This window comes from Aquarana catesbeiana, linkage group LG05, assembly GCF_042186555.1.
Source record: "Aquarana catesbeiana isolate 2022-GZ linkage group LG05, ASM4218655v1, whole genome shotgun sequence".
NCBI classification, from domain to species: Eukaryota; Metazoa; Chordata; class Amphibia; order Anura; family Ranidae; genus Aquarana; species Aquarana catesbeiana.
Genome location: NC_133328.1, coordinates 153245764 through 153271726, shown reverse-complemented (window position 1 = coordinate 153271726; position 25963 = coordinate 153245764). Strand labels below are relative to the sequence as shown.

General features: G+C 42.1%; 1 protein-coding gene across 1 annotated transcript in view; it reads right to left on the bottom strand.

The window, feature by feature from the left end:
* Positions 1-25963, bottom strand: part of RBMS3 (RNA binding motif single stranded interacting protein 3) — a 1276696-nt gene that overhangs the window by 282009 nt on the left and 968724 nt on the right. The window contains exon 6 of the mRNA XM_073630281.1: positions 21788-21867. Within this exon, the coding sequence (XP_073486382.1) occupies positions 21788-21867 (80 nt within the window). The remainder of the gene's footprint in view (positions 1-21787; positions 21868-25963) is intronic.

The window sequence follows — 25963 nt, the reverse complement described above, 5'->3', positions numbered from 1 at the left end:
TATATAACATATGTTATGAATGATAAATTGGCATTGCCAACTTTCTCTCGGCTGTATATAGCCGGGGACTTTAATTTCGTTATGGATGTGCAGCTTGATTCCTCCAATCCTTCCAGAGCCCACATTCCTGATTTATGCCACTGGGCTCAAGCTTTAGACTATAGTGAGATTTGGTGATGGTAACATCTGGGAATCAGGACCTACTCCTGTTTCTCTTCTACCCATAAATCAGGTTTTCGGATTGACCTAGCCTTTGGTAATGCACTAGCATTAACTGCAATCAAAAGTGTATCCTATCTGCCCTCTGGCCTTTCTGACCATGCTCCTCTAGAACTGTGTATTCCTTCGAAGGATGCTAGGAGTTCCAGTTGTTGACGGTTAGCACCCAAATGGGTGCAGGACCTGAAGGTGGGAGAAATGGTTCCCCCCAAAAATGATCAATATTGGGAAACTAATAAGGGGTCCACCTCACAAACTATGGTATGGGGTGCCTTTAAAGCATATATTCGTGGTGAGTACATATCTGCCATTAAAGTAGTTAAATTGGATTTATCCTCACACAATTCAACACCTGGAGGAATGTGAGGTGAAGGCGGCTGCAATTTTTTCTGGTTCGCCGACTGCGGACAACTTTGACCTACTTGCGCAGACAAGACTTAACTTGTCTTTACATATGGCTTCGGCAACTCATTTAGATTTGCACTTTGTGGCTGGCAGAGGGTTTGAGTCGGGGGACAAAAATGGGAAGATGCTGGCTAATCTGGTGGCGGAGAATAGGTTCCAAATGGTTGTCTCACACTTACGTTGTGCAGATGATACTGTAACATCTGACCCCACTATCATCCTACATGAATTCACTAATTATTTTGGCCAGTCATATTTAGCAGTCCTGGGTGCATCTGTAGCCGCCACACAGGAGTTACTCGGTACCCTAGACCTCCCCACTCTTTCACCAGATGAAGTAAAGCTTCTTGACAAACCCATTATAGTAGATGAAATTGAAGCAGCTATTCACTCCTTCCCCAGTAAAAAAACACAAGGTCCAGATGGTATCCAGGGAGAATGGTACAGGATGTATGCCTCTACCCTAGCACCCAAACAGCACAGTTTGTATTTTGAGTCTTTGGAAAAGATGACGCTACCCCCCTCTATGTATCAGGCCCATATTGTCTTGATCCCCAAACCAGGAAAGCATCACTCCCAATGTGCCTCCTACAGGCCCATTTCTTTGTTAAACTATAAGATATTGATTAAGATTTTGGCCACTAGATTGATGAAAATTATTCCTGACCTACTCAGCATACATCAAACAGGTTTTATACCCGGGAAGTCCACAGATATCAATATCCATCGGGTTTTCACTCATTTACAGCTACCCCCAACTGCATACAGTTCTAGAATCTTGGCATGGCTCGACATTGAGAAGGCCTTTGATTCTGTGGCCTGGCCTTATATGCTTTCAGTGCTCAAGACTATGTCTGAAGTGGGTGCAGTTGCTTTACTCCTGCCCATCAGCCCAGGTCAAGCTAGGGGGGGCAAACTCTCAGAACCCTTTCCAGTCAGGAGTGGTGCAAGGCAAGGTTGTCCTTTGTCTCCGGAACTGTTCGCTATTGTGATGGAGCTGGTGGCAATGGCCATTAAGAAGGCCAAATTCTACCAATAGATAGAGAGGCCAGAGATAAAGCTGACCCTACCCTACCTCTTCTGGACATTCACTACTAAATATTTAAGTATTGAGATTTCCTCAAATACCTTGGACTATTGTGTATTAAATTTAGCACCACTTCTGAACCATATGAAGTCCAAACTAAGAGCATGGGCCAATCTTCCTCTGTCTTTAATAGGGCGCATCTATTTAAAATGAAATTGTTACAGAGTTTCCTCTATGGGCTCCGACATGCACCAGTATGGATTCCCAAAAAATATTTCAAAATTATTAATTTCAGTCTAACTTCTTTTATTTGGGGCTCACAGCAACCGAGGTTCAAGTTGACAACCTTACAACGCTCGTGGTTACAGGGTGGCTTGACATGCCCAGATCTCCATAAATATTTCCTGGCCACCATGCTTACACACACCCATAACTGGGTTACACAAAATGATACAAATGCGGCTGTAGTATTAGAAGCTTGCAGCTACTGACCTTCACCACTACAGCCATGAAAGCAGTATTGAAAGCCTGGCTGATGGCCCAAACCTTACGCCCTAACCCCCCTGATCATATCTTGCCACATACTCCCTTATGGATCAATCCATTATTATCGGAATTCACATCTATACCTGACCCGCAAGTCTGGGCAGTGAAGGGCATTAAATATTTAGAGCAGATATGTTTAGCCGGAGAAAAGACCTTTGATAACTTAAAAATGCAATTTGACCTCCCTAATGTATATTTTTTAGATATCTACAATTGAGACATGCCTTTTAAACACAATTTAAACAGCAACCAACAGCCTTCTATACTTCGACCCTAGTGGATGTACTTAGAGATGATACCCTTACTAAACCTCTTTCCAATATTTATAAGACTGTGTCTCTCTTGGTCCACTTGGGGTTGGAAATCTAATGGGCACTAGATGTCCCTAGCCTAGATGATGAAGATTGGGAGGAGACATGGAAATGTGCCCTTCCACAGCTTGTCTGCGCTAGGGAGAGATTTATTCAATACACATTCCTACACAGGATCTACCTCACGCCTATACGTTTACACTGAATATTCCCCTCCGTTCCTGTGGAGTGCTGAAGGTGCTCAGCAGACTCAGCCTAATTTATCCACATTTTGCAGTGTCCTCATATTCAAACTTTTTGGGAAGCGGTAGTCTCAGTAATACTCTCTGTAACCACTATCCAGGTGCCCCAAACTGTGGAGGTTTGTTTGCTGGGTCTGGTGGATACTCTGGCTCATCTTAGGGCCTCCAGGACTCTAATAGAATTACTATTATTCTATGCAAGGAAAATTATTCTTCTCCAATGGAAATCTCCATCTGTCCCAACTTTAACCTTGTGGAAAAAATTACACTAAATTACTAACTAAAACACTAATTTACCACTGTACAAGGTCACCTATTTAGCGAGAGGATGCCCTAAAAAATTCCACAAGGTTTGGGGCATTTGGGTTGAGGACCTGTCTACTAACTCTGACCCTGAACCTCCAAACTAGTAGACTACCTAACAAACCCAGGCGAACATATGTGTAATCCGCATGTCTAAGAGTTGTGACTTCCATCTTGTTAATTTTTCTTAATGCTATCCCTGAGTAGCTGATACCTATAATATACCAAAAACTTCACCTGTTATTGGAGCATGTAGTTTTGTCCTCGTGCCAATAGTGGCACTACTGTTAAGGTTTTATTTTTTATATATTTTGTTTTATTGCAATGTTACGTGATGAGCCTGGGTATGCCCAATAGGCCCCGTTTTGTATCTTCAAACGTAAAACTCAATAAAAAGAATTAAAAAATATATATATACAGTGGGGACGGAAAGTATTCAGACCCCCTTACATTTTTCACTCTTTGTTATATTGCAGCCATTGGCTAAAATCATTTTCAAGTTAAATTTTTCCTCATTAATGTACACACAGCAGCCTATATTGACAAAAAAACAGAATTGTTGACATTTTTGCAGATTTATTAAAAAAGGAAAAACTGAAATATCACATGGTCCTAAGTATTCAGACCCTTTGCTGTGACACTCATATATTTAACTCAGGTGCTGTCCATTTCTTCTGATCATCCTTGCGATGGTTCTATACCTTCATTTGAGTCCAGCTGTGTTTGATTATACTGATTGGACTTGATTAGGAAAAGCCACACACCTGTATATAAGACCTTACAGCTCACAGTGCATGTCAGAGCAAATGAGAATCATGAGGTCAAAGGAACCGCCTAAAGAGCTCAGAAGCAGAATTGTGGCAAGGCACAGATCTGGCCAAGGTTACAAAAAAATTTCTGCTGCACTTAAGGTTCCTAAGAGTACAGTGGCCTCCATAATCCTTAAATGGAAGATGTTTGGGATGACCAGAACCCTTCCTAGAGCTGGCCATCCAGCCAAACTGAGCTATCAGGGGAGAAGTGCCTTGGTGAGACAGGTAAAGAAGAACCCAAAGATCACTGTGGCTGAGCTCCAGAGATGCAGTCGGGAGATGGGAGAAGGTTGTAGACAGTCAACCATCACTGCAGCCCTCCACCAGTCGGGGCTTTATGGCAGAGTGGTCCAATGGAAGCCACACATGAAAGCCCACATGGAGTTTGCTAAAAAACACCTGAAGGACTCCAAGATGGTGAGAAATATGATTCTCTAGTCTGATGAGACCAAGATAGAACTTTTTGGCCTTAATTCTAAGCGGTATGTGTGGAGAAAACCAGGCACTGCTCATCACCTGTCCAATACAGTCCCAACAGTGAAGCATGGTGGTGGCAGCATCATGCTGTGGGGGTGTTTTTCAGCTGCAGGGACAGGACGACTGGTTGCAATCGAGGAAAAGATGAATGCGGCCAAGTACAGGGATATCCTGGACGAAAACCTTCTCCAGAGTGCTCAGGACCTCAGACTGGGCCGAAGGTTTACCTTCCAACAAGACAATGACCCTAAGCACACATCTAAAATAACGAAGGAGTGGCTTCACAACAACTCCGTGACTGTTCTTGAATGGCCCAGCCAGAGCACTGACTTAAACCCAATTGAGCATCTCTGGAGAGACCTAAAAATGGCTGTCCACCAACGTTTACCATCCAACCTGACAGAACTAGAGAGGATCTGCAAGGAGGAATGGCAGAGGATGCCCAAATCCAGGTGTGAAAAACTGCATCTTTCCCAAAAAGACTCATGGCTGTATTAGATCAAAAGGGTGCTTCTACTAAATACTGAGCAAAGGGTCTGAATACTTAGGACCATGTGATATTTCAATTTTTCTTTTTTAATAAATCTGCAAAAATGTCAACAATTCTGTGTTTTTCTGTCAATATGGGGTGCTGTGTGTACATTAATGAGGAAAAAGATTAACTTAAATGATTTAAGCAAATGGCTGCAATATAACAAAAAGTGAAAAATTGAAGGGGGTCTGAATACTTTCCGTCCCCACTGTATATTGATAAATGTAAAGCTATGCACTTGGAAGCTAAAAACATGCATGCATTGTACATTCTAGGAGGAGAACAGCTTGGGGAGTCAATGGTGGAGAAGGATCTGGGTGTTCTCGTAGATCATAGACTTAAAGCGGAGGTCTGCCCACCACTGAAGCTGCTGACTTTTAATAATCGGACACTTACCTGTCCTAGAGTCCAGCAAAGTCAGCACTGCAGCTGATGTTTCCATCAACTGTCGGGTGCATGCTGCCACCATTGCTAGTAAGGGAACCTGGCAGTGTAGCCTTATGGCTTTACACTGGGAACCCTACTGTGCATGTGAGAGGCTCCTCTCCTCTCTCCTACTGGCACGGCAGCCAGGGAAGGAGGAGAGGGGAGGAGGGAGCTCGAGCGGTGATGCAAATATCCGCGGCTGAGGCTCCCGGAGGTGGGGAAAGGATACCTGTGAAAGACAGGTATCCTGTCCCCCCTCCCCCCGAAAGATGCCAAATATGGCACCGGAGGGGGGAAGAAGTACAATGAGCATAAGTTACACTTTTGGGTGGAACTCTACTTTAATAACAGTATGTAATGTAAGCTGCAGTTTCTAAAGCAAGCAAAATACGTTTTTGTATTAAAAGAGGCATATACTCCAGAGAGAGATAGACATAGGGGGAATTCAGGGATAATTTTCCTATTGTACAAATCATTAGTAAAACCTCATGTGGATTACACAGTTCAGTTTTGGGCAACCGTCCACAAAAAAGATAGCAAACAAGAGCAAGCAAACTGGTAAGAAGCATGGAGGAGCTTGGCTATGGAAAGATAGAAGGAAAGATGATCTGAACTGAATGCATTCTGTCTTGAGAAGAGGCAATTAAAGAATATGTAAATCCAACATTTCATATTCCAAATAGTGGTGTTCCTGCCAGTCCCTTTGCTTTCTCAATAAAAACTGACCACACTAGGCAGATGAACACACTTTGGTCAACTTTCTGGCTGTGCTGGGAACTCAGTGTATGCTCTTCTCCAATGATCAGACTTGTTCTGTCATGCCCCCTGTGAACAGCCTTTCACTGGGAAGTTTAGTGTCCTGCTGTTTATCCTCCCCCAGCTCTTTTGCAATTGAGAACAGAGGGAGTATGATCATTTATAAAAAAGGGTAAAACAAAATGTTTACAATGTTTTTTTTATATATCTATACACAAATGTTTTGCCTTTCATTTCTATTTTAAACTGAATTGCTTGTTTTTCAAGGTCAGGGTTTCCGTATACATTAAAGTGGATGTAAACCCTCACATATACCCAGTGAAGTGAATAGCCTCAGATGATACACAGAGATTAAACAAATCTCCATGCATAAGTTTTACATGTATATCTGCTGTCTTCAGCTTTCTACATTCTTTGGAAAGTGCAGATCGTGTTGTAAATTTATCTTCCTGTTTCAGCAGTGGGAAGGGAGGCTGGGCATACACTGTGTGAGAGCTGATTGGAGGAAAGGCACACGCCCCCCCTCCACATAGGCAGAGGAACGAAGAAACTTGCAGAGCTGCGCTGTGAATATACCAGCTCTCTGCTAATCTACCTCTAAGCTCCCTCTCCCGACAAAAATTTCCACCTGCTTTTATCTCGTGTGTTGGAGAACTTGTCAGAAGTAATCATGCTGATAACAGAGGAACGGATCAGCAGAAAGACATGGGAGTTAGAGCTTTGGGGCGATATAAGTAAACACTACTGATAGATGTGCCCAGGTTATATTTCATGAATGGGGTTTACATCCACTTTAAGAGGGATCATTATTCACTTTCAGGTCATTACAGAGGACAGGTGAAACTCTGTACATCTGGAAGAACAGAGACTTAACCTTCATATATGGAAAGGCTTCTTCACAGTAAGAGCTGTAGTAGCTCAGTAGATTGTTTTTAAAACGAGCTGTATGCATTCCTAAATGCACAACATATAACTGAATTTGCATATTTATAGGTAATAGTGCTAGAGATTGTTGAACTAGGGAATATCTGATTGCCTCCTGGAATCAAGAACTAATTGTTTTCCCCTGCTGGAGCAATTTGGATCATGCTTCATAGGGTTTTATGATTTTCTCAGTGTCTACTTTGAGTATAGGAATGTGAATATTAAGGTTTTCTATTTATTTATTTTGTTCTATTGGTTGAACTAGATGGACTTGTGCCTTTTTTCAACCTATAACAATGTAAACATGGGCAGTTATGGTATCTGCCTTAGACATTTCCTTTCTTCTAATTTTTAACACAAGTTTCTCCTTTTGTATGCATTAAAATAGTTCCATTTTTTTTTAGATGTTACATAATTTTCAGGAATGGTGCAAGGTCCACAGAAATCAAAAATGATAAGCTAAACATATTATATTAATAATGCCATTGAATCACTTTTAAAGTTTGGTATAGATATAATAAGGCATAATAGAGTTACAATGTAGTAAAACAATGCATTATATTTTAGATCTTACATAAGCTATCACTTTCTTATCTATTTTTTTATATACAAAGTGTAAAGAAACAATTAAAGTTTGGATTTAAAAGACTGATGAGTTCTAGAGCCCTATAGAGATAACTCTATAAAACTCAACGACGGCTTAATGAGCCATTGCACAATGTATACCCAGGCCTGTCCTCTAAAATACAGATAGCTATCAGTCACATTGATTAGAAAATTAGTATGTAGAAAGGGGACACTGTCAATTGTTTATACAAATGCTTATGTGCTTTTATAGAGTTGCTGGTTTAAATTGTTTAAAGAGAAACTACTGAGACGTGCCAGTAGTTGTGCTTTCTAAATTATTTTATTCAATTTTCAATTTTCATAGTTCAAATTCAAGTTTATTCTCTCAGACAGTGCAAATATCATATTTTCTAAAATAATGATATGAATGTATCTATAAATATGTTTGTCCTGAGCTGGAAATGTTTCACACATCCACTTCAGTGATACACTATAGATATTAGTTGTCCACACACTTACAGGAACATAGGGGGAGCAAGGTCCAATCAGTGTGCTGTTGCCCTTGTGTTGCTTCATATTACCAGATGTAATGTACTGTAAACTGACTTCATTTTAAGAGCTAGTTAGCGTGTTGTTAGAATTACAATACATTTTTATAAGGAAAGCTTTAGCATTAGTATTGCTGGTGAAACATTCTTTTATTTATGTAATGTTTCAGGCCCTTCCACCCTTTTATCAAACAAGACCCGTGTATTTACAGTATATGGTCAAGGAACTCCTCCATGATTTCTAGTATTGTGATCAACATTGATAAATAATTGAACCTCAATATCAAAAAAGTTACATAACTAACTAGTTCCAGATTTTGGTCATGCTACAAGACTCCCAAAAAAAAATCATCATTGTACAGAAGAAGTGTGTAGCACATCCAGTCTCTCTGCCCTGTTTCTGGGACTCCCTTCTGTGTACAGTAATTTCCGGCTTTGATTACTCAAAAACCAGGATCACTGTATACTCAGAGAAGGTGTCCGCAGCTTCAGCTGTCAAAAAAGCAGTCTGACTCAGTGACTATAAGTAGCACTTGCTTAGACACCAATATAGAAAGATACAATGTAATATAATGTTTATTTATTTATTTATTTATTTTATTTATTTCAGGTACTTATATAGTGCCGTCCGTCAATTTACACAGCGCTTTACATATACATTGTACATTCACATCAGTCCCTACCCTCAAGGAGCTTACAATCTAAGGTCCCTAACTCACATTCATACATACTAGGGACAATTTAGACAGAATCCAATTAACCTACCAGCATGTCTTTGCAGTGTGGGAGGAAACCGGAGTACCCGGAGGAAACCCACGCAGACACAGGGAGAACATGCAAACTCCAGGCAGGTAGTGTCGTGGTTGGGATTTGAACCAGCGACCCTTCTTACTGCTAGGCGAAAGTGCTATCCACTACATCCATAATGTTACTTTTGTATCTTTCTGTTTGTTCATCTGCTGATCAAAGAGATGAACTTAGATCTGCAAATGATGTCAGCTAAAGCCACCTGACAAATAAGAAAACATTTGTTGTTGTTTTTTTTTTTTTTAAATGTTCCTCTGTTTAACCCCTATTAACCCTTTGTTTACTCTAATCAGCTTTGAACTATTATTTTCCTACTGATTTGTGTTTGTTTCATTTTAATAACTATTAATATATAAACTTTTTTCTTTTGTTTTGTGTGGTAATATTTTTACACATTTAACATAAATTTAAACAATTCCCATTTAAAAAAGCACAAATAAAAAAAAACACTTTATTTTAATTGTAAATAACTTTGCAATTCTTTGTACCAGAATCATAATTTTAATGTAATTATACATACAGGACAAATTACAGAATAAAATTGCCTTTTTTATAAGTGGGAACACTATTTATTTTGAAACTAATGCCCTGTACACACGATAGGATTTTTCGATGGAAAATGTGTGATAGGACCTTGTTGTCGGAATTTCCGACACACAAAGTTTGAGAGCTTGCTATAAAATTTTCCGACAACAAAATCCGTTGTCGGAAATTCCGTTTGTGTGTACACAAATCCGATGCACAAAGTGCCACGCATGCTCAGAATAAATAAAGAGATGAAAGCTATTGGCTACTGCGCCGTTTATAGTCCCGACATACGTGTTTTACGTCACTGCGTTCAGAACGATCGGATTTTCTGACAACTTTTGTGACCGTGTGTATGCAAGACAAGTTTGAGCCAACATCCGTCGGAAAAAGTCCTAGGATTTTGTTGTCGGAATGTCCGATCAATGTCCGACCATGTGTACAGGGCATTACACTGCTCAAACAAAGAAAAAAAGTGTGTCTTGTTTCGTTTTGTTGCTTTTTATTATCTAAGGATTGCCAAAAAATAAAAATAATAATAATTGTTGCAAGACAATATCATTGTCCTTAAAAAAACTATATATGTATTTTCTTGTGATCTAAGGTAATGCCAAAGGTATTGCCGAATAGCACAAATGTAGAAATTGCTCTGATCCATAGGGGGTGAGAAGCAAAGTAGTTAACATGCTACTGCTGTTGAACACAGTATGGTTCATGCTTGTGTCATGAACTAAAACCTCTGTTCGGAGCAGGTATACTAACAATCCAATGTTAGTAGAGTGATCTCCCCTGCTGTTCTATTTTGTTCTGACAATGGGGGTGGCTGAGAGCGCTGATCAGGCTGAGAGCGCTGATCCAGTGTCGGTCAGCTGCTGGTTTTTCTGCATATTCAGCCTGCAGAAGCTGGCCAAATGGCCAGCTTCTGCTGGACTGGCTGCCATACAATGTCGGCCATTTTTTTATTGAACTGGCCGATGTCTCTTGCCTTTCAGCCCATGTGTACTAGGCTTAAGACCTCTTGGAGTAACTACAACAGGAAGGTGTGAATGTTTTATGATGATGATCATCTGGTGGCATATGTCAAAGGTTATTCTATACTTTGTTAGTTGTTTATCTACTGTATAATGTGACATCCCATATTTGGCAATATGTGAAAGTTAAGCCGGCCATACATGGATCTTTGGCAGGTTCAGCAGGGACCGACTGAGATTCAATCCATCTTTGGGGAGGCTGAGTGTACCCAAGTCAATCCATCAATAATTTGGGTACAACCAGCTGTCAGGGCTGGGCTTTTAGCAGCTCTCTTCTCAGTGCTCAAGGTTGCATAGCTGTCAGGTAACTACCAGTCACTCATTGTCTCCACAGTGACTGACCTGGTTACCATTACCTGCCTCATTAGTCCAGCCTACAACCAGCCCCTTTTTGTTATTTCACCTGCTTTGCTCATTCCCTTAATGCCTTCACCTGGTCATCATATCCAGTGTGTCTCTGCTGTGTTCCTATTATGACTTTGCCTGGCTTACGTTTCTTCTGGTTCCTGATCTTTGACTTCTCACAACACTGATTCCTGGCTTCCTGATCCTGGCTTGTCTAATTACCCATTTTGGCTTCCTAACTCTGGCTTCTGTTTTTGACTACGTTCTTGATGTGTATAATTTTTACTTTTACTCTAAAGGTGTGATTTTAACTGCATTCGCTGTCTCTGTCCGGTTCATGGTCCCTGACACCAGCCTGTTGGATTTTTTACATTTGATTACCATTACTATAGCCAATAGCAGTAATCATTGTGTTCTGCTGGCCTGGAAGCCCCCACACTGACAGAACACAATAGCTCCGTGGGAGGCATATCCCCATCGACGCTAACTTTGCTGAAGTGGGGATGGAGTGATTATCTTTCCCTCCACCCATGGTGGAAGGAAAGAAAACCAAATCACCTATAGCCTGCTTTAGGTTCAAAATGTTTTAATGTCTGTGAATACTTTAGACCAATTATGTATATGTTTCACTGTATACATACCCCTGTTACAAAAGGTGTAGCTAGCATTCTTTCAAATAAACAAGAGTGTACATATGTCAAAAATTTTCTCTGTTTCATTGTATGACAAGTGTTATTTGGCTGAATTCCACAACAGATTTGGTGGAAAATGCAGGCATTTAGCATCACCTCCTGACCAGAATAGAAAGACTTGGGGAACAGGACAGATAAAGGTGCATCAAAGGTCAACATTATAACTTAATAGTCTCGCCTCTCCTTACCAAGTCTTTCTGGGACCTGATCAGTAAGGTGTGATGAGAGACTCGATCTCTTTCTCAAATGTTAGTATTCTTTGTTTTTTGTTTTCCCTAATGTTCATTTTCACTATGAGTGTGTAAGAATCCTGTTAACAGAAAACTTACAATTCTTATTATGGAACTGATAAATATGGAAAACATTATCTTTATCTGACCACTCTGGAAAGAGGCACTTCTCCTTGTGATTAAGGTGCCTTTCACACGGACGGCTATTCTGCTGCAGTTAAAAGCATGTTTTTTTTTCTGTGAAATTCAAGACACCAGGCACTGCGATCAGCTGCATTTGGACAGTGCGATTAGCTGCAGTTGTATTTAGCTGTGGTTTGCCATTTCCATAGCAACCCGACAGGGTACCAACTCATATTGAACGGGGATCTGACTTGGATCCCCGCCAATACCAGGCACTGTGTTTGGTATGAATCTTGAGGGGGAACTCCACGCCAAATTTTAAATAAAAAAACGGCATGGGTTCCCCTCCAAGAGCATACCAGGCCCTTCGGTCTGGATTCTAACTGGCACCCCGTACACCGAAAAAATGGCATGGGGTCCCCCATAATCCATACCAGACCCTTATCCAAGCACGCAGCCCGGTCGGTCAGGAAAGGGGGTGGGGACGAGCGAGTGCCCCCCTGAACCATACCAGGCTGCATGCCCTCAACATGGGGGGGTTGGTGCTTTGGGGCAAGGGGGGCACCCTGCGGGGCCTCCCACCCTGAAGCACCTCGTCCCCATGTTGATGAGGACAAGGGCCTCTTCCCGACATCCCTGGACATTGGTTGTCGGGGTCTGCAGGCGGGGGGCTTATCGGAATCTGGGAGCCCCCTTTAATAATGGGCCCCCAGATCCCGGCCCCCCGCCCTACCCATTCACCTGGGGAAAAAAGTGTCAATAAAAAAACACAGGTTTTAAAAGTAATTTATTAGGCAGCTCCGAGGGTCTTCTTCCGACTTCGGGGGTCTTCTTCCGACTTTGGGGGTCTCACAGGCCTCTTCTCCCTCTCTCCGGTGTCATCTCCGCACTCTCTGGTTCTTCTCCGGTGCCTTCTTCCTTCTGCCGGGCTCCTCTGCTATCTTCTGCTCTTTTGCCACTCTTTTGCTAGCGGAGGAGCCCGGTCTTCTAAGACGTCTTCTTCCCTCTTCTCTTCTAGAGATGTCGACATGACGTCCCTCCCGCTGTAATGCCATGAGCAAGGTCCGCAAACAATTATATAGACATGGGGCGTAGCCACCGTGAGATGTCACCAGGTGACCCGCTCCCTTATGATGTCACAGTCCCGGGGCAAACAATTATATAGGCATGGGGCTTGGCTACCGGGAGATGTCACCAGGTGACCCCGCCCCCTTATGACGTCACAGTCCCGGGGCATGATGGGACTGTGACGACATAAGGGGCAGGGTCACTGGGTGACATCACCCGATGGCCACGCCCCATGCCTATATAATTGGTTGCGGACCTCGCTCATGGCATTACAGCAAGAGGGAGCGTCATGTCAACATCTCTGGAAGAGAATAGGGAAGAAGACATCTTAGGACACCGGGCTCCTCCGCTAGCAAAAGAGCGGCAAAAGAGCAGAAGATAGCGGAGGAGCCTGGCAAAAGGAAGAAGGCACCGGAGAAGAACCAGAGAGCACAGAGATGACACCGGAGAGAGGGAGAAGAGGCCTGAGAGACCCCCGAAGTCGGCAAAAGACCCCTGAAGTCAGAAGAAGACCCCCGGAGCTGCCTAATAAATTACTTTTAAAACCTAAGTAGTGTGTTTTTTTATTGACACTTTTTTCCCCAGGTGAATGGGTAGGGGTACGATGTACCCCTACTCATTCACATAGGGTGGGGGCTGGGATCTGGGGGCCCCCTTATTAAAGGGGGCTCCCGGATTCCGATAAGCCCCCCACCCGCAGACCCCGACAACCAACAGCCAGGGTTGTCGGGAAGCGGCCCTTGTCCTCATCAACATGGGGATGAGGTGCTTTGGGGTGGGGGGCCCACAGGGTGCCCCCCTTTCCCCAAAGAACCAACCCCTCCATGTTGAGGGCATGCAGCCTGGTACAGTTCAGGAGGGGGGCGCTCGCTCGTCCCCACACCCTTTCCTGACCGACCGGGCTGCGTGCTTGGATAAGGGTCTGGTATGGATTTTGGGGGGACCCCCATGCCATTTTTTCAGCATAGGGGGTGCCCCTTGGAATCCATACCAGACCAAAGGGCCTGGTATGCTCTTGGAGGGGAACCCATGCCGTTTTTTTATTTAAAATTTGGCGTGGAGTTCCCCCTCAAGATTCATACCAAACAGTGCCTGGCATTGGCGGGGATCCAATTCAGATCCCTGTGCTTGTCGCTCACTGGGAAAGGAAAAAACATTTTTCCTTTCCCAATGAGCGAGCCAGCTCGCGCTGCTATCTGCAGCTGATACTGTGCACTGCGATTACCTGCGGTTATGTGCGGATAGCTGCGCTAAATTGCTCCTGGACGCAGTCAATTCTATTTTTTCTATCCGCACCAAACAGCATGTAATCAAAATGTAGCTAAACGCAGTGTGTGAATGGGGATATAGGAAAGCTTTGTGTGTGTTTAGCTGCGGTAGAAAATGCAGCTAAAAGCACAATTCTATCCATCTGTGTGAAAGGGGCCTAAGAGTCTTTTAGGAAGGCTTCTGCGCCCCTCTCAAGATCTCAAGGATAGACCCGTGGACATAATGACACAGAAATATTACCCCTGGGTCCAAGGATTTTTGCCTGCATGGCATGATAAATCATTAGGATGTTTGTGGAAAATTCCCTTAGAGGAAATGTTCAGTTCTCAATCATGGCATTTCTTTGTACACTGTCACCATGGTACTTTTGGTCCCAGTGAGGCTCAGGCATTGATTTAATGAACAAAGGAATCTGGACCTGGTGTGCTTGTGGTGAAGAGGTGATGCAATGCCTCCCTACTGCCTGTCAAATGCTCTCTGAAAATGTCTCTTCAGAGAGCATTGCACATGTAAACAAGTCTTTGGGTGACACAATGACTGCTCTGGCAGTGTTTAGGAACACTGTGACTGCTGTGGCGATGATCAGAGACACTGTTACTGATGTGGTGGTGATCAGAGAGTCTAACTTTTATGGCAGTGATCAAGGACATTGCGACTGCTGTGGCGGTGATTAGGTACACTGTAACTGGTGTAGCAGTGATCAAGGACAATATGATTGGTGTGATGGTGATCAGGAACACAGTATCTGGTGTGGTGTTGATTAGGGTCACCGTGATTGAGTGGCAGTGATTTACAGTTTTTTTTACATACTGTCACCATAGTGACACTGTACTACTCTGGGAAGGTGATCTGGATTTTTTTTTTTTTTGCACTGTGATTGCTTGTTACAGTGATGATCACTGTAAAGGAAATCTTTTTAACTGTCAAAAATGGCTTTCATTTATGACTCATTGTTTACTATTGTGATTGCCATGATTGGCTACAGTTAACACATGGTATGTGGACACTGTGATTTACCCTGTACCATGTACCAAGTTATCATTGCGCCCAATCACAGATATCACAATAGTAAGCAATGCTGTCATGAATGAAAGCCATTCATGACAGTTGTTTACTTGTAAGTGTCAGGAAGGGCATGTCAGTAGACAACATGGCTCCTCTGGGCAGACTTTGTGTTGTGCCTCTTCACAGGCTAATTCATGCTTTCTCTCATGGATGTAGAAATTTGGCTAATACTTATGTGCATGTGTGCAGGCGCGCTCATGTGCACTTGTGACAGATGCTGCCACCAAAATAGTACCAAATGCTATTTAAACTGTGTCAGTGCTCAAGATCAGTGCTGCTTTGTCTTCAGCCCTTCCTGTATTCTATGACCCTGTGATTCTGCATCCTGATTCCAGTTTCTGACCTGGCTTGTCTGGCTACTCTCTTAACTCTGCCTGCACTGACCATGGCTTGTCCTCTGACCTCTAATTCTGTCTGCTCCATTGGCTCCTGCTTCACTGATCAGTTCCAGACCTGGCTGGTTTCCTGACCACGCTCCTGCCTGTGTCCTGTACCCGATCAATTCCATCTGTGTGTGACCCGGCCTGCCTGACTCTGCTATTCTGCCTGCTATCACCTATAACCACCTACCACCCTGCTGTTCTGATTGACCTACAATCTGCTACCAGCAACCATCTTATCTTCCTGCTGCCGCCAGTACCAGCCTGCCTCAGTCTTATTCCTACCAGATGTCTACCAGCTTGCCTGTTTATTGGAGCCTTCTGACTACTTCTCAAAATGTAGAGTTAGGACTGCAGATAATACCGGGGTGCCCTGAAGTAGTACTGCAGAAAAACGTATGTATTTGCAAATGTGTGCAAACTTAACCCTTGTTTTTAACGCATACTTTTAGACAGGATAATTTGGTTAGTTGCAGGCTGAGTGGTAAGTTGAGCTGGGACATTTCTTTGGTTTTGTTTGACATGCGTCACCCTTCCATCTGCTCCTCACTGCAAAGGCCAGTCATAGGTGTGGGCAGTGGCCATTTGTTTGTCCTTCTGGTGACTTCATCTGCCTGGCCTTGGCACCTGCACTGCTGCTAACAAGATTTACAGGCACTTGTGACACTCTGTACTCCTGCGCCTCCTATTTACACTATCAGAGGCTTCAAGTAAGACGTGTAAGGGAGGCCTTCCTCATAATATCAGGCTTTGCTACCAGGTACGTGATAGTGAGCATGTGAACGCTGTGATTGGTCACAGTGATCACATGGTACCTAGGCCAATCACAGTGGCCCAGTACTGTGATCAGGCATCTGCTGTGTCCAGTGCCAGTATACCTAGCATAGCCAGCACCTTAGAATTCTAAATGGAGCATGTAAATACTATACCACCAAGGACAGAAATGTGTTCTCAGGAATAGGGTAAATCTATGTTAGATTTTCTTAGGTGGCAATGTAGGGGCAGGTTCTTTTTTTGTTTTTTTGGGGGATCAAAAGTGCAATTGCCTTTTCAAAAGAACACATATTGCAGGTGACTTTAAAATCTGCTCATCCTCAAAGTTTGAGCTAAGTACCTTGTACTACAAATGCCATTGCTTTTGGCATGTTGCAAATCAATACTGTCTTTAGCACACATGCAGTAAAATTGTGTAATATTCACAACTTCAGCATTGTTTATGAATCCAACATAGTACTTAGCAAGTCACTATATTTAAAAATGTAACACTATAAAAACATTTTGTTATGCTTGCTTTTGGCTAGAACTCTGGAATAGAGCTGAGCATCGTAGATACTGTAATGTAAGCTTGTGTAAGAGTGAAGGTAGTTTGAAACTCATATATTGAATTTGTACTTTGGTTACAAACTCATGAATTCAAGCTTATCTATTCATCTTCTGCATTTCCAACAATGTAACTTTATTGCTAGGACTGGAAACAAAAGCAGGACTGGTGAAGTATTATATGTGTCAGCTCTAAATGGACATAAATGAATAGGAGGAATTAATGGTAATCTGAATACAATAGGGAAATTCATGCGGTATAGTGCTGAAGAAGAAATAGTAATGCAATGTTTTGTTCCTTAGAGGAAAATGAAAACTCCTAAAATCTAATCAAGAGACTGCGATTCCCATTAAAATGAAATATTCCTAAATACTAATGATTTAGCAGAAGAACTTTTTAAAGATTTTATGTAACTTTGGATCAGAGCACTTAGCAGCAAATGACTGTATTCATTCACATAAGCTGCAGCTGGTAGAATTTAATAAGATATACGAAAATAATCCTCACCAGAAATACAAAAAGATAATTACAATCCATGAAGAAAAAATATTTTATTTTTCATGATTATTGAAAAAAAATGCCACTAAACTTGACTTAAACATTAGGGGGTTGTCATAAAAAGTTTGAATCATACATCCAATAAACATATAATAATGTTGTTAACCTCCTTTTTGGATATCTACTCAAGTAAGGTAAATTCTGTACCTAAGATACATACACAAGCCATATACAGTACATGCACAAACGGGAAGATTGCTGTTAAAATTAATGGTCAGGGTCTCTTTAAGTATTTAGGTTCAGTACATTATTAAACTATTGGGTCTGAAAACGACTTCTAGCTTACTATCAACTAGTAATAATGTTTCTATGTGCTACTTGTTACTGCAGGCTGACACATTCCATCAGCATAAAGTATATGTAAAGCCTCACCTTGTAAAACAGATTAAAATAGAAATGTAAGGCAAATCATATAAATATGAAAAAACATTATAAATACCCTTTTTACCCTTTATATGAGTGTTCACATTCTCTCTGTTTTCAGCTCTGCCTAAGAGCTGGGGGAAGAGAAACAGTAGCACACTGCTCTTACAAGTAAATGGCTGTATGTGGGGGTGGGGGGTTATGGGTGTCAGGACATGTCTGATCTTTGGAGGAGAGCAGGCTCATTTCCAAGCACAGCTAGAGAACCAATCACGCTGAGCTCTTCTGCTTAGTGTGGTCAGTTTTTAGGACAAAAGCAGATGGACTGGCAAGAACACCAGTGATTTCCCACAAAGGAAGTAATACAAAAATAACAAGATACTTTTCATATAAGTACATTGTACAACAGGCACATATCAGTAATAATAAATGTTGGCTTTACATATTCTTTAAATCTGATATTTGACCAGCCCCCAAAACAAGAGACCAATACTATCCTTGATCCACACAGTATCAAGATGATTACTGTGTAAATCCACAACATAACAGTATCAAAAGTAATTGTCATCCATAACTGTTTATTCCATATTCATGAAAAATCTGACTTTTGTCCCACTTAGGGACAACTTTAACTTTAAGATTAAAGGTCACCTTCTTCAGGTTGTTTGTCTCAGCCATTTCAATAGATGTTCGATAACATTCAGAACAGGGCACCTAAAAGAACACTTAAAGTGATACTGAAGTCTTTTCTTTTTCTTTAAAAATAACAAACATGTTATACTCTCCTGTGCAAAGCAGCCTGGATTCTTCTCTTCTCGGGTCCCTCACTGGCAATCCTGAAATCTCACTTGTGTTGAATGCCCCCACAGCAAGAAGCTTGCTATGGGGACACTGGAGCAGCGCCACAGCTCTGTGTGTCCATTCAGACATGGAGTTGTGGTTCAGCCCCGCCCTCTCTCTCCTCATTGGCTAACTTACTTTGATTGACAGCAATGGGAGCCAATGGCGCCGCAGCTGTGTCTCACCCAATCAGGAGGGAGAGTCCTGGATGGCGGAGGCACTCTTGGACATCACTGAATTGAGATGAGTCTCAGGTAAGTATTAGAGGGGCTTAGGGGGGCTGCTTCACACAGAAGGTTTTTTATCTTAATGCATAGAGTGCATTAAGATAAAAAAAAAACCTTCTGACTTTACAACCACTTTAAGAATAGTTTATTGTTCTTAGCCACTATTGGGAGCTTTTCGCTGTTTTGGGATATTATCCTGCTGGAGAACCCATGCCTGAGATTTAACCCCTTAGAGCAGGTGCCTGCTGGCCCTTTAAGGGGTTTAGAGTGCCAGCAGATGGGGGTTATGGTCAGGTGACCGCCGTGATTGGCAGTCATATGATCAAAAAGCTCCTGATTGCAAGCAGTGAATGGGAGCTTTCTGTTAGCCGCCAGTAACTGCACTGGGAGCGAACAAGCAGGGTGCGCACTCTCGGCACAGCTCTGTTGATGCTATTGCACACAAATATGCAGCCATTCGGTTCCGAAGCATTTGGTGCCAAGTGGTTAAACAGAGCTTTCTGACACTGGTCAGTATGTCTCAGCCTAAAATTCCTTGAAAGTCTTGAGGTTTCATTATGCTCTGAACACATTCAAGGCACCATGGGCTGGATGCAACAAAGAAGACCCAAAACATAACTTCCATGTTTCACAGTGGGTATGGTGTTTTTTTTTATTTGAAAGTTTCTTGTTTCCATCTGTGAACATAGAGCTGATATAGCTTGCCAAAAGACTAAAGTTTTGTCTCTCTCCCAAAAGTATTGTGGTTTTATGCATTTTTGCAAATTCCAGTCTGGCTTTTTTATGTTTTTCTTTCAACAGTGGCATCCTCCTGGGTGTTCTTCCTTTGAACCCACTGTTGTTCAAAAAGCAATGGATGGTGTGATCAGACACTGGTACACCTTGAATTTATAACATGTGTACCCAGAGCTGTCTTCCCATCAACACTATTTCCAAAAATCAAAATTCAAATAAATCTTAAGTTACAAAAACTGTATGAAGCATAAAAAGACTTAAAAATAAAAAAAATCCAAAAATCAAAAAGTGTGTTCTTTTCATATACTATTGTGCAGTCTTTGTGCCGGTGCTTATTCTTATGCCGTGCTGTGCCATGCTGTGCTTCCCTCCTTATGTGCCCAAACTCACCAGATAATGATGGATATTGCGCCTGTGTTAAGAGCAATTGCTCATCAGGTAATATTAATGGTCTGCTTGTCCTTGTAGTTCTCCAGCAGGTGGGGATGGGTCCTCGTGTATATCATAGGGAATATAACCAGAAGATGTTCATAGTGTAATACTGTTTATTTAATTAAAAACTCGCTTTCGCAGCCAATTAAAAATGTACAAGATTCTGCTAATGCCGTCCTGGAATTCAAAGAGCTGTGGTTTGCGTTCCAATCGGCGGATATGTAGTCCCCGGAAACATCCACCCACCTTATGCATTTCGCTCTGCCCACTAATACACCTCGACCTTGGAGTTCATCCTGTGTCTCTTTGTCTAGAATTATTCTTCTGTTCAATTGTTAGCCCATTTTCCACATCCAGGGAGGTTAATTATACTCCCATTGACTTTAAACTTCCTAATAACATTTGCACCTGTTGTTACAGGAACAACAAGCTACTTGAAGATGCTCTTATAGTCTTTACCTTTGATATACTGGTCTAAATTTTTCTTTCTCTTTTCTCCATTTAAAGAGGCTGGAAAAAGAATTACAATCTTGAAGACATGTGTGGTACTAATTACATAAAGCAGTTTGAAATATTACTTTGATCCAGTTATTTATAATCTTTTCTAGGGATACCAACAAATCTGTCCAGGCCATTTTAGAACATCTTTCATCAATTTCAGGTGGAATGAAGCATTGTTTCAATGAGCTGTAAGGGTAAAAAAAAAAAATTGCCCATGGCTCTAAAATCATGCACGCTATATAATGTGCAAGTGTAACACTTACAGGTATTCTCACAGAGATTACTGTACTACCCTTCACAATGTTTTTATCTGCTTCTATTATCCAGAAAGATGATTCATCCTTGTTCTGTTGTTATCCAGGGTCAGCATCTACCTCCAGGACTGAGGCGCTAGCTCAAAGATGACATAATCATGTAACTCTTTATGAATATTCTGAGCTGTGTTTATAAATTCCTCCCACAGATCAGTCCAGGTTGCATCCTCTCACCCTGTGACTTGCTACTAAGTTACACTGTTGCCTTCCGGAGGAGGTGAGACTGAAGAAATACTTCCTTTGCACAGAGCAGCCCTGATCCTCCTCTTCTGAGGTCCCCCGCCAGTGCTCCTGACTCCTCACTTCTTCCAAGTGCCCCTATAGCAAGCCACTTGCTATGGGGGCACTCATGCGGGCTGAATCCCGAGCTGGGCTCTCTGTGTCCATTGACACACACAGCATGGCTTGGCCCCACCCCCATTCCCTCCTTATAGGCTGTTACAGACAGAAGCAAATGGCTCCCACTGCTGCCTCCATGTCCTGTGAGGGAAGAGAGAGGAGACCACTGCTCTCAGGCACAGTGCTGCATCAAGATCAAGTTCAGGTAAGTATTTAGGGAGCCTGGGGGGGGGGGGCAGCTGAACACAGAAGGTGTTTTACCTTAATGCAGAGAATGCCTTTACAACTACAGGGATAAATATGAACTTTACTTGATGTAATGTTTTACAGAGGCATTTAGAAAAAGACTAATTTAGAAAACGTAAAAACATACATAGCAGAACAGCCGTGTAATAATAAAAATACTATAAAATACTAGCATATACTGTACATGATAACATTAAAAAGGCAATACATTTAATTTCTTTGTTAAGTGTTATTGCAAGGATATGTTGTGTTAATCTGTGAATTTTTAGGTCCACACTAACCTGGTACACCTGGAGGTGTTTTCAAATACTTTCCATTAAAATGCTGTATTACCACTTCACATTTTTCAGTAGACTCCATTCTGTGTTAAAAAAACAAACAATCAATTAAATTGCTTTCTTTAGCTCAATATTTTAATGTTGTACTATATTTTAAAGTCAAATAAAGTTTTCATATATTTTAAAGTCAAAATAATCTATCTATCTATCTATCTGTCTAACGGTCTAACGGTCTAACGGTCTAACGGTCTAACGGTCTATCTGTCTATCTGTCTATCTGTCTATCTGTCTATCTGTCTATCTGTCTATCTGTCTGTCTGTCTGTCTGTCTGTCTGTCTGTCTGTCTGTCTGTCTGTCTGTCTGTCTGTCTGTCTGTCTATCTATCTATCTATCTATCTGTCTATCTATCTGTCTATCTGTCTATCTGTCTATCTGTCTATCTGTCTAACGGTCTAACGGTCTATCTGTCTATCTGTCTATCTGTCTGTCTGTCTATCTAACTATTTATCTATTTATATATCTTCATATACATAGTCCATTCTATTTCTATCATCATATACATATCCCATTTTATTTTTTTATTCTATATACAGCATAGTCTTTAAACTTATAACAGGATAACAGTGTAATAACAAAAGGGCAAGAAAAATCAGTAGTGTTTTGTTTGTCATACCATTTGAAACATAAGTATAACAAAAGGTTCACAATAAGCATAAAACACAGAAATTGCTATCTACAAAGATATATTATGATGCAAATAAGAGTATAGATGTACAGGAGATACACAAAATTGTAATTGCTGTTTGAGTGAGATATCTTATTCTGTTTTATTCTAAGGCTTTGTGTAGATGAGTACTTGCTGTGTGCCCAGGGCTTGGCTGCTGCTGGCTCCATTTGAAGCAAATAAAGAGACGTTTTTCTCAAGCTGCAAGGGCAGCACACCCACCATGTACAAGATTTCTGCTGGAGGCTAAAGCAAGCCAGCTACAGTATATACTTTATTATGGTGTCCTCTTCTCTTGAGTGAAAAAAACAAACTAAATCTAGTTCACTCTCCTTTTAACCATTACCTTTGATGTTGACCACAAGAAGTCAACCTTCTTGTGGAATACTCCCTGAATACCCTTATTTTCTTTAAAGCCTAGAAGCATGATGCCATGCTGACACAGTAATGGTAAATAAATAGGTTAATTTGCTAAAGAAGTAAAGAATATTCCCTTTTTTAAATGTTAACATTTGTTTGATCGGGTATTTGTAGCTTCACCCTATTCACTAAATTAGGTCAATGTGAACTCTGCAAAGTGAACATTTTCTACTCCTGCCCCAATAAATAGATATTGCCTGATGTGTGCCATGATCGAAAAGAAATCAAATGCACTGCTAGAATTACCAAAGGTGCCCACTTCTCTCCCTTTCTTTTCCTCTGCACATTTTCTTTGTATGGAAAGTTTGTTAAGAGGTGGGAGGTTTATCCATAGTCTTCATTAAAACTTTTTTCATCATGCAGTATAAAGCAGTACTTACAGTGATATTAAACTCTCAATTTTGAAAGCCCTTTCAACAGTTAATGTAATCATTTATTGAGTATTCAGCTTCTTTATCTTTTAATGCTTGCCTATGTTCCATTTTAAGCTGCTACCTCATTTCTCCAAGATAACTAACCATCCCAGACTCCACTGTCCACTGTTAACTCTTTCTTGTTAAAACTGGTTTGGGGAGCAGCAATGAGAGCAGGAGTCAGCAGCATTAAAAGTTGCAAACTGCAAGTGTTGGGGTAAGAATGTTAGCAATAGTTTGCTGGGGAATTTTTATTGTGCTCCTTTTTTTCTTCTGCTCATTTTCTTAGTATAGAAAGTTTAAGAGGTGGAAGGTTTATCTGTAATCTCCAAACTTTTTTCATCCTGCAGTATAAAGCAGGAGGAATGCATTCCATCCAAAATATGGCATTCAATAGGACTGTGTCATTTGGGCTCACACAGGGCCGATCCTAGGGTCACAGGCGCCTGGGTGCAGAAATATTTCTGACGCCCCCACATGGGCGTGGTCATTTTAGTAACTTCTCCCCTTTACAAATATTTCTATGGCAACGACTCAACCACAGAGATGCTCCACCACGAAGTCTTCATTACCCTGGGATCCTTACAGGTACAATAAACAAAATACAGGAAGAGAAGCAAGAGTACTTTATTGGGACCTGGAGGGGGGCCTCTCTGATAGAGACAGAGAGCGCTTCTTTTAGAGAGTCTGTTAGAAAGAGCCCCCAGAAATACTACAGACATGATACAGGAGATGGTCAGAGACTGCAGACATAGTACAGGAGATGGTCAGAGACTGCAGACATAGTACAGGAGATGGATCGGAGACTGCAGATATGATAAAGGAGATGATCAGAGACCGCAGACATAGTACACGAGATGGACAGAGACCACATACATAGTACAGGAGATGATCAGAGACTGCAGACATGGTACAGGAGATGGTCAGAGACTGCAGACATGGTACAGGAGCTGGTCAGAGACTGCAGGCATAGTACAGGAGATGGTCAGAGACTGCAGACATAATACAGGAGATGGTCAGAGACTGCAGACATAATACAGGAGATGGTCAGAGACTGCAGACATAATACAGGAGATGGTCAGAGACTGCAGACATAGTAAAGGAGATGGTCAGAGACTGCAGACATAGTACAGGAGATGGTCAGAGACTGCAGACATGGTACAGGAGATGGTCAGAGACTGCAGACATGGTACAGGAGATGGTCAGAGACTGCAGACATAACACAGGAGATGATCAGAGACTACAGACATAGTACAGGAGATGGTTAGAGACTGAAGACATAGTACAGGAGATGGTCAGAGACTGCAGACATAGTCCAGGAGATGGTCAGAGACTGCAGACATGGTACAGGAGATGGTCAGAGACTGCAGACATGGTACAGGAGATGGTCAGAGACTGCAGACATGGTACAGGAGATGGTCAGAGACTGCAGACATGGTACAGGAGATGGTCAGATACTGCAGACATAGTACAGGAGATGGTTAGAGACTGCAGACATGGTACAGGAGATGGTCAGAGACTACAGACATAGTACAGGAGATGGTTAGAGACTGCAGACGTAGTACAGGAGATGGTCAGAGACTGCAGACATGATATAGGAGACGGTTAGAGACTGCAGACATAGTACAGGAGATGGTCAGAGACTGCAGACATAGTACAGGAGATGGTCAGAGACTGCAAACATAGTACAGGAGATGGTCAGAGACTGCAGACATAGTACAGGAGAGGGTCAGAGACCGCAGACATAGTACAGGAGATGGTCAGAGACTGCAGACATAGTACAGGAGATGGATCGGAGACTGCAGATATGATAAAGGAGATGATCAGAGACCGCAGACATAGTACACGAGATGGACAGAGACCGCATACATAGTACAGGAGATGATCAGAGACTGCAGACATGGTACAGGAGATGGTCAGAGACTGCAGACATGGTACAGGAGCTGGTCAGAGACTGCAGACATAGTACAGGAGATGGTCAGAGACTGCAGACATATTACAGGAGATGGTCAGAGACTGCACACATAATACAGAAGATGGTCAGAGACTGCAGACATAGTACAGGAGATGGTCAGAGACTGCAGACATAGTACAGGAGATGGTCAGAGACTGCAGACATGGTACAGGAGATGGTCAGAGAATGCAGACATGGTACAGGAGATGGTCAGAGACTGCAGACATAATACAGGAGATGGTCAGAGACTGCAGACATAATACAGGAGATGGTCAGAGACTGCAGACATAGTACAGGAGATGGTCAGAGACTGCAGACATAGTCCAGGAGATGGTCAGAGACTGCAGACATGGTACAGGAGATGGTCAGAGACTGCAGACATGGTACAGGAGATGGTCAGAGACTGCAGACATGGTACAGGAGATGGTCAGAGACTGCAGACATAGTACAGGAGATGGTTAGAGACTGCAGACATGGTACAGGAGATGGTCAGAGACTACAGACATAGTACAGGAGATGGTTAGAGACTGCAGACATAGTACAGGAGATGGTCAGAGACTGCAGACATAGTACAGGAGATGGTCAGAGACTGCAGACATGATATAGGAGACGGTTAGAGACTGCAGACATAGTACAGGAGATGGTCAGAGACTGCAGACATAGTACA